This window comes from Chelon labrosus (genome assembly GCF_963514085.1).
Source record: "Chelon labrosus genome assembly, chromosome: 3".
Classification (NCBI taxonomy): domain Eukaryota; kingdom Metazoa; phylum Chordata; class Actinopteri; order Mugiliformes; family Mugilidae; genus Chelon; species Chelon labrosus.
The window spans coordinates 1,188,708-1,198,637 of NC_140339.1; the positions used below are offsets into that span (position 1 = coordinate 1,188,708).

At 44.4% G+C, this 9,930-nt stretch overlaps 1 protein-coding gene across 1 annotated transcript in view; it reads right to left on the bottom strand.

The window, feature by feature from the left end:
• The window catches only part of LOC311486106 (uncharacterized protein), a gene marked incomplete at its 3' end in the record, with an annotated part of 69,471 nt that overhangs the window by 47,698 nt on the left and 11,843 nt on the right, over positions 1-9,930 (bottom strand). Inside the window, exon 4 of the mRNA XM_084541869.1 lies at positions 7,382-7,474. Within this exon, the coding sequence (XP_084397995.1) occupies positions 7,382-7,474 (93 nt within the window). The remainder of the gene's footprint in view (positions 1-7,381; positions 7,475-9,930) is intronic.

A 9,930-nucleotide genomic window follows, 5' to 3' on the forward strand; every position in this document is an offset into this window, starting at 1 on the left:
CATTTACTTCAGGCAATAAACAAACAAGTCTCATATTCATGATTGGGTGAAAATCTGTTGATGTTTTGAGTCGTTTTTATGCAGAAATGTAGAAAACATGAAGGTTAGAAAAACATTTAAACTACTGTTTTATATAAAATATTTTTTTGCATGTCTTCGATCCAAACCCTGGTTTCTGTCTCAGTGTGAATCTGCAGTAATCTCCAGAAACGATAAGAAATCAAAGAAGAGCTAAAGATGAGACAGACAACATTTACTTAATAATGCAGATTGTGTTCATTTTATCGGAGCTCAAAAGCAGCAGAAGGAAAAATAAATCTGATGAAAGCATGTGAACATGTGCTCGGTTTGTTCCTGACACTGAACCAGGCGTCTCGTAGCTACCTCCTCTCTCCTCTCGTCTGTTCTCAGTTGAGTTTTGTACAGTCTGAGTTTAAAGCGAATGTTTTACAACTTTTAACAAACCGGCAGCTCTGCAGCTCGAGTCCTCGAACTGGGTGACCTTCCAGATAAAAACACTAAATAAAAAAAGGTGAGCGAGCGTCTAATTGTGAAAGTATTCATGAAAGGCCACGCTGCTGCACACTGCTCCCAGGGGTTTTGTCTCTCGGTGAGTCTATAGCGGCGTATCAGCTCCTGCCGGGAGCTTTCCTCCTCTCCTTCTGTGAATTGCCTCCAGTCGGACTTGACTTTGCTCGCTCTCGTCTCCCAATGGAGGGATGACCTTCCCGTCCCATTCAGGACCGTACAGTCACTGCCTCAGTGCCGGTGGGGAATGAAAACTCATCTCTTCAAGAAACATGTCACGTCCCGCTCTGCCCTGCCTTCCTCTTCCTCCCCCTAAATCACACCTACGCCTCCTCATCTTAGGAGGAATTTAACCTCCTCCACCTGTCGTTTAAGTTCCTGCTGCACTTCACCAACAACTGCTGCACAAAAGCTTCTCACAGAACAAGTCTACGCATGAACACGTTCAGATAAAGTGTAGGAACCAGAGATAAGCTGTCATGTTATTTCACGTTTCTTGAATTCACCTATTTTCGTTTGTTTAAAGTGTTTTCAAATTCAATACCATAAAATAAAGAGAGTAACCTTTCTGATCACATGAGGAGGCCGCACATCAAAAATGAATACAAGACACTTTTACAAGACCTTGAGCAGCACAAGGTAACGTCCCAGTGATCGGTCTGACGTTAGAAAATACAGAGATGATCAAAAGCATTTTCTACATTTCTTTAAATAAACGACTCAAAACATTTTCACACAAGTCGTGAAATCAGACAAAGAACCCACTGAAAACATTGAAAAATACACCAATATTACATATCAGAGAGGTGCTCCTCTAGGATCCAATCAGAGTCCATGTGTTCAGAAGTGTTTCCATCAGTGTAATGAGACTCAGGTGTGGTTCAGTTCCTGGTTTAGTTTCAATAAATCAGGGATTTGTCTCAGTCTGATCTTCACAACACATGTTTGTGGACAAAGGAGCTTTCTGAGGAGCTCAGAGAAAGAGTTGTTGTTGCTCATCAGGCTGGAAAAGGTTCCAGAACCATCTCTAAAGAGTTTGGAACCCACAAATAATCCACAGTCAGACAGATTGAAGACGACTGTTCCCCTCCACAGGAGTGGTCCACCAACAAAGATCACTCCATAATAGTCTGAGAGGTCCCAGAGGAACCCAGGGGAACTTCTAAGCAGCTAAAGGCCTCTCTCTCATTGGCTGATGTTAATGTTGATGAATCCACTGAACAACCATGGTGTGATGGACAAAGACACTGCTCTCCAAGAAGAACATTTCTAAACATCATGTGGACAAGACAGAAGACTATTGGGACAATGTTTAGTGGACAGATGAGACCAAAGTAGAATAGTTTGGTTTAAATGAGATGAAACAACACTGCATCATTCCAGCATCAGAACCTCATCCCTCCATCAAACATGGGGGTGCTAATGTCCTGGTTTGGGCCTGTTCTGCTGCACTTTTACAAATGAGATATAAATAGAAATGATTAATGTTCCTGAATAAACAGACAAGTATAATATTTGTCTACTTTCAGGACTTCTGCTGAAGTTTTGAGTTATTTTTATGCCAAAATGTAGAATATTCTGTAAGTGATGCTGCGTTCACATCACTTTAGTCTCCATGGAAACACACATGTGTAACTGGACTATAACTGGAAGGTTTATCGTTTGCTGACTGTCAGAGAATCAGAACGGATCGTCTGAACAGTGGCAGCAGCAGATAAGAAGCGAGGACACGCCTCAGAACAACAGCCGCATTATGTTGTTTCACACCTTGACGAGCTTTTCTGAACACGGAACGCCAGCGAGAACAGTGTGGTAAAACTTGTGTCAGGCAGCAGAGACAGAGCCTCCATCACTGCAGGCGTCTCTGGCCTCCTGCTGCTCTGGCTGCTCTGTCAACTTTCTGTTTGCATGTGTCCTCCTCCATCTGCACGACTCCGGCTCTGATAAATGACATGTCTGGACACAGTGGCGAGCACGACGCCCACGCCGGCCATCCACAGGCACAGTGGCATCTCAGCAATCCACCACCGGACCTCGACGCATTTCCACCAGAATATTTATAGCAGGAATAAAAACAGAGTAAAACGCCGCCGGACCAATCACTGGAGTCTTTATTCCTTTCTGACTGGCAGGAAAAAAAGTTCATTCATTACAAGAGACACAAACAACCAAAGTATTCTTCAGCCTCATCAGTAGAGAGGTATGTTAATGTAATGTGCTGGGGCATTGTCTGTTTCCATGACAACAAATGGAGACCGGTGCCGAATTCATTCATTACTGATGTGAACGTGAAACACAGACACAAAGACGTCTTATTGTTGCCGTCAGGGTTTTATTTCCTTTAAACGTACTTTCTCTGACTTCTCTGGAGAAGAGCGAGGAGTCAGGAGCAGGGAGCGAGGAGTGAGGAGTGAGGAGTGAGGAGTCAGGAGTGAGGAGCAGGGAGGACATCCACCCCTGGACGTCCAGGAGTCACGTCCTGTAGTCTGGTTGATATCAAACAGTTCAACCTATTGTCAGGTGACCTCTCAGGTCCTGTGTCCTTCAGAGTTTCTACATTTGTTTATAAAAATGACATAAAACATTGTCCTGGAAGACCTGAAAGCAGACGAGGAGACAAAGGGACAAAGAGACAAAGAGACAAAGGGACAAAGAGACGACAGAAACATGGAGGTAGAACAACAAGATGAACCAAGATGGAATCAATGTGGACAGAGACGTTGGAGACGTGGAGACATCTTGGTCGTCTTCTAAGACTCTACACATTTAGGACTGGAGGAGGAGGACATGGAGGAGGACATGGAAGAGGAGGACTTCTTCTCCTCGTCCTCCTCCTACATCTTCTCCTCCTTCTTCATCTTCTCATTCATCTACTTCTTTTCCTCCTCCTATTTTTTCATCTTCTCCTCCATCTACTTTTCCCTTTCCTCCTCCTGCTCCTCCTCCTCCTCCCCTCCTCCATCTTCTTTTTCTTTTCCTTTTTCTTCTCTCCTCCTCCTCCTTATTCTCCTCCTCCTCCTTCTTGTCCTTCTCCTCCTCCTCCTCCTCTCTTTCAGATAGACACTAACTCAGTCGACTCTGAGCATCCCATAGTTTTGCTGCTATCAGCCTACAGGCAGCAGGAGGACATCCCATGATGCACTGGGCTTCTCCTCTGTTCCTCGTTGGTGCAGATGATGTAAATGAGGAGCAGGGAGGAGAGGAGCTGATTTAAACTGGTTGACATTTGTAGGACGCGTCCTGAGAGGAAGACAACGGCAGACATCATGAAGAGTCAACGGAGGAAAGTTTCCAGAAACAATCACAGCTGATCAGAAAGATTCCTCTTCTTAAATTGCTCGTGCAGCAATCTGCGTCTCCTCCGCCCTGATTCTATTAAGAGTGGTTATCATCTTAAAACGCTTCTCCTCCTTTATCTGATCCTCCTTGTTCTCCATAATCTGTCTCATTATAATCACCATCTCTGCTCCACATCATCATTTTCATCATAATTTGTCCCTCGCCGTCGCGTCTCCTCTCTCCAGGCCTCTCCATGCGCCTCCTCTTTTGTCTTCTTTGTCCGTCTTCTTCACTCCCAGATATTTATAGCAACCTGGCAACGCAACTAAAGCTGGATGGGAGTCTGGAGAGAGATCTGGTTTGATCCAGGAACTAAACCCTGACTACTCCTCCTCCTCCTCTCCATCAGGAGGTGTGTTGATCTACATCAGGAAGGAGTGCTTGAAAGAAACTCAGTAGATCTTCTCCTGCACCTCCTCGTTCTCCATCCATCTTCTTCTTTTCCTCCTCCTTCTACTTTTGATTCTTCTTCGTCTTCTGCTCCTCCTCTTCTCCTTCTTGTTTCCTCTTACTCCTCTCTTCATGCGTCTCCATCTCCTCTCCTCTCCTGCATGTTCTCCTCTTTCTGCCTTTCCTTCATCATCCTCCCCTCAGTCTCTTCATTCTCCTCCTCGTCTTGTCCTTCATCTTCTCCTCTTTAAGCTTCTTGCTCCCCTTGTTCATCTCTTCTTGTCTCCTCCTCCTCCTTTTCTTCTCTTTCAGCTTCTTCTCCTCCTCTTCCTCATCCACCTTCTCATTTCCTCTCATTCCTCTCTTCCTCTGTCTCCTCGTTCTCCTCCTCTTTAATTTCTTCTTCAGGATCTCCTAATTCTCCTCCTTCTCCTCCTCCTCTTTCATCTTCTTTTCCATCTCCTCATTGTCCTCATGCTATGCTCTCCTTTTCTGTCTCCCTCTTCTTCCTTTTTTGGTTCTTGTTTTAGCACCTCCTCCTCCTCCTCTTCCTCTCTCCCTTCTTCTTTGCTCAGTCTTCATCTTATTTTATTTCTTCTTCCACTCCTTCAGCTTCTGCATCCTCCTTTTCCTTCTAGTTCTCCTCATTCATATTCTCTTTCAGCTCCTCCTCCTCCTCCTCCTCCTCCTCCTCCTCCTGCATGGTGTCATTCAGTCTCCATGGAAACGGTTCATCTCTGATCACAGTCATTGGGTGCATCCGAATACCCATACTAACGTACTGTTCAGTAGGCGAGACGCAGTACGCCACAGTCGTAGTACGTCCGAATTCTTAGTAGACATCGACTAGTAGGCGAAAAATCCCCGGATGGCCTACTACCTCCACAGTATACAACGGTAGCTCACTACGCTATCCCACAATTCAGCGGGAGCCCGCTAAGCGTAGAAGAAGACGAGCCGCCGGGAAAATCAAATCAGACAAAATGGCTGAGACCGTTGTGAAAGCTACAGCTACGACAACCGAAGTTTATAAATGTCAGTATATTAGGATAAATGTTGAGTTTAAAATGTTGGTTGTTTCGAAAATACTTCTCCGAGGTGGCTTTAAAATTTCGCGGCATCCGTCGGGTGCGTCATATGTGTCGGCGTCAAATGTAAACATCCAGGGTCTAAGGACAGGCAAGATGGCTGCCCAGTACGTCCAAATTGTATGCCTACTACTCGCTCGCATACATAAATAACGTACTAAATTGACGGTTGAGTAGTACGTTCTAACCGACGTTAGTATGTACTGACTATTCGGATGCACCCAAAGATCAGGTTGGAGTCATATTGATCCAGTGTTACAGTAGATTAATTGACTTAAATGTTCATAACACACTCTAATTCTATTTTAGTATATTTTTGTTTATTACATTTTGTTTCATTAACGCAAAAAAAAATAAAATATAAGAAGATTAAAGATGTGAAAGTCTTGGTGCAGCTTTTATTCAATTAATTAAAGAACACCACGTCGCCATGTTTTCATTCCTTTTAGAAACACCATTAAATGTGTTATTGGAGTTTCTGTGAGGGAGGGAAGTGGCTAAAAGCTTTAAAATAAAATAAAAAGTAAATGGACCTCTGTTGAGATTATTTCATTATAAAACCTGAAGGATGTTTGATTGAGTCTCAGCTGGACTGGTCCAACAACCAATCAGAACGCAGCACAGAGACACGTTAAGCCTCTGAATTCATTTATCTGGTAAACACCGTCTCATCCTGAGCTGCAGAAAAACAAAACGTGCATGAAATCAGCTCGATGTCCCCGCAGGAGGGACGTCTTCACGGCAAATAACGTCCGTCCACAGGTAATGAGCCAATGATAAATTGTGTAGCGGAGACGCTGAGGTGAATTAATCTAAGACGGGACGAAGAAGTCCTTCAGCCGTCATTCAGATCAGAGCTCTGCTTCATCGCTGAGATGAATAAGAGCAAACGATGAACGGAGAGAAAGAAGAAAAGGAAAATTAAAGTGGGCTAAACTTCCAGACAGACAGTTAGCCTGTGTTTACCTCTGCTCTGCTCCGACATTAGTGGCCAGTCAATACTTCATCCTTCTCTTCCTCTTAGCCTAAGTGCTGGTAGATTTAGCTAACCTCTATCTGGGCTCAGCTCGGTCCCTCGGCCCGACGCAGTGCTGCAATAAAAGCAGGTAAACAACAGGGAGGCTGCACGGCACCAATAACAAAGGAGGCCTCATTAATTTGTCAATAGACCCCAAATCCCCTCAACCACACACACGCATATATGTGTATATATATATATATTTATATTTATAGCTGGAGTTTACAGCTGGACTCTGAAGAGCTGAGGAGTGGAACCAGACGCTGGAAATAAGATTCATATTCAGACGCAAAAGCCTCATTTACAGTTTAAAGGTGCAATCAGTAAAGTTTTTCTTCTTCTTTCTTCTTTTTTTTATTATTTTTTTACAATAAGACTGAAATAAATGTCTCAGAGAGCAGCAGCCGTGACTCAGAGATGAAACTCGTCTACCTGCTGCAGCCAGCTCCTCTCAGACGCATTTTAGTTTATTTGACTTTAAAGTGAACCTTTCAACTCGTCAGCATGGAAACCGTTCTACACCTCCACACAAAAATGACTCAAAGGACCAGAGGAGCTTCACACAAGCTCCTGAACCCAACAAATAAATAAGAATTATTATTATTATTATTATTATTATTAGTAGTAATAATAAACGGTCTAATAAGCACTTCAGTTATAAAAATGAATAATATTTCTAACTCTTATATGTGAGACTCAGTCTTTTAGATTGATGCTCATGTATTGATTCAATATCAGTATTAAATGTTCAGGACCAAGACCTGGACCTGGACCAGGATCGGGACCTGGACCAGCACCAGGACCTGGACCAGCACCGGGACCAGGACCAGGACCGGGACCTGGACCAGGACCAGGACCAGCACCAGGACCAGGACCAGGACCAGGACCAGTGTTCCCTGGGTGTTGTCCTGTACATTAATGAAGACGAAGCTGCAGCTCAGTACGTTTGGTCTCGTGGACAAACCCTCGGGTGCGTTTGATTTAACGTCTGAGTGGAGGTGGGGTAACGAGTACTCACCGCTGGAGCAGTCCAGACCTCCCCATCCGGGTTCACACTGGCAGGTATCAGGAGAAACACATCGACCGTGGGCGCACTCCTCCGTACACAACGCTGAGGAGGAGAAGGAGGAGACAGGAGGAGGTTACACCAACGACCACACAACGTCTGAAACACAACGATGGACTTCAGCGTCTCCATCTCTGATCAATGACACTGATCAGAGATGAGCCGTTACCATGGAGACCAGATCAAACCATGTGTTCACAATCAGAACATCAATCAGTGTAGACGTTTATTGATGAAGAGGAGCATCACATCTACTGGAAATAGAACAGAAGAAGAAGAAGAAGAAAATGAAGGAGGAGATGAAGATGAAGAAGAAGAGGTAGGAGGTGGAAGAGGAGATGGAGAAGAGGAGAAGAAGAAGGTTAGAGGAGGAAAAGAAGAAGGAGAGGAAGGAGAGAGGAGGAGTAAGAAAGGAAGGAGAAGGTTGCAGAAGACGGAGAAGAAGAAGGAGGAGGAGGAAGAGAAAGAAAAGGGGGTGATGAAGGAAAAGAAGGAACAGGAGATAAAGAAGGAGGAAGAGGAGATGATGGAGAAAGAGGAGGAGATGTTTTTTACAACTTTATCTACAACAATGAATCATTTCGATGTTGAAGGAGGAGGAAATAGAAGAACTAGGAGTAGTAGCATGTCCTCCTCCATGTCCTCCTCCATGTCCTCCTCCTCCTCCATGTCCTCCTCCATGTCCTCCTCCATGTCCTCCTCCTCCTCCATGTCCTCCTCCATGTCCTCCTCCATCATCTCCGTCCACACTGATTCCATCTTGGTTCATCTTGTTTCTCTACCTCCATGTTTCTGTTCCTCCTAGAAGAAGGTCGTTACTGGTCGTTACTGTCCTCAGATCAGCTGATCTGTTTATCACCAGGTGAATCTGAGTAGAATAAATAGAGACCCAGCTGGTATGAGCTGGTCCTGACAGAGTGTGAACTGTTTTATCTGAGCAGGTAACAGATGAGGCAGCGCTGACATCCTCATCTTCATCTTCATCTTCTCCATCTGTTGTAATATTTCATCAGGACTCAGATGTGGAAACAAACGACTCTGTCTCAGCAGAATAAACGAGGAGCAGCACGTTAGCTCCTCCAACCGTTAGCTCCTCCAGCCATTAGCTCCTCCAACCGTTAGCTCCTCCAGCCGTTAGCTCCTCCAGCCGTTAGCTCCTCATACCATTAGCTCCTCCAACCGTTAGCTCCTCCAACCGTTAGCTCCTCAAGCCGTTAGCTCCTCATACCATTAGCTCCTCATACCATTAGCTCCTCCAACCATTAGCTCCTCCAACCGTTAGCTCCTCAAGCCGTTAGCTCCTCATACCATTAGCTCCTCCAACCATTAGCTCCTCCAACCATTAGCTCCTCATACCATTAGCTCCTCCAGCCGTTAGCTCCTCCAACCATAGGAGAAGGAGGAAAAGAGGAGAAAGGAGGAGGAGAAGGAGGAGACGAAATCAAAGAGAGAGAGAAGCTAAAAGAGAATCTGATTCTGATGAAATGTTCTGGACTCAGTCATTAGAGGAATAAACATTAAACCGTTAATGTGATCATCACAATTATCTTCTTCTCAGGACTGGAGACAAAGATGGAGGAGATACTTCAATTCAATTCAATTCAATTCAATTCAATTTTATTTATATAGCGTCAATAACAATACAAATCGTCTCAAGACGCTTTACAAAAACCCGGCCTGAAACCCCCAGAGCAGCCTGAAGGCAACGGTGGCAGGAAAAACTCCCTTTTAACAGGAAGAAACCTCGAGCAGAACCAGAACCAGAACCAGCTCATATGGAGGGACCCATCTGCCTAAGGCCAGCCGGGTACAGACAGAAGAAAGAGAGAAGAGAACAGCAAAGAGAGAAGAGAAGAGAACAGCAAGATAAACATCCATCTGTCATAGATACACATATCTGACTAAAGTGTACATGTGGAATCTTATGATACAAACTGATGATGTTACATGACAGTTTGAAAATGTAAGAGGAAAAAACTTCTTCTTCTCTTCTTTCTTTTTCCTCTCCTTCATCTTTGTGTCCTCCTCATCCTTATCTTCTTCTTCCTCTTCTTCTTCCCTCTCCTCACCTTGTCTTCCTTCCTCCTTCTCTTCCTGTTTTTCTTCCTCCTCCTTCTCTTCCTTCTCTTCCTGTTTTTCTTCCTCCTCCTTCTCTTCCTTTTATTCCTGTTTTTCTTCTTCCTCCTCCTCCTCCTCTTCCTCCTCCTTCTCTTCCTCTTTGTCTTCCTCCTCCTCCTCTTCTCTAGAGACATCTTTAGTTTCTCAGTCAGAACCTGATTTAGGATCAAACCAGTTGTTTTAAGGTGATTTAACGTAAAGAAAGTGAAATGCTGAGTTTTGAAAGTTCCAGAGAAGAATGAAGCAGGATTTATTAAAAGTGTCCGGGTCTCGGTAAAGAAGGACTTTATGGAGCTTTATTCACAGAGGGGTCGTCCTCTCTGGATTTATGGAGGCAGTGTTAACATTTTACAGCTTCTCTGGTGTATTAGGACAGGAACCGT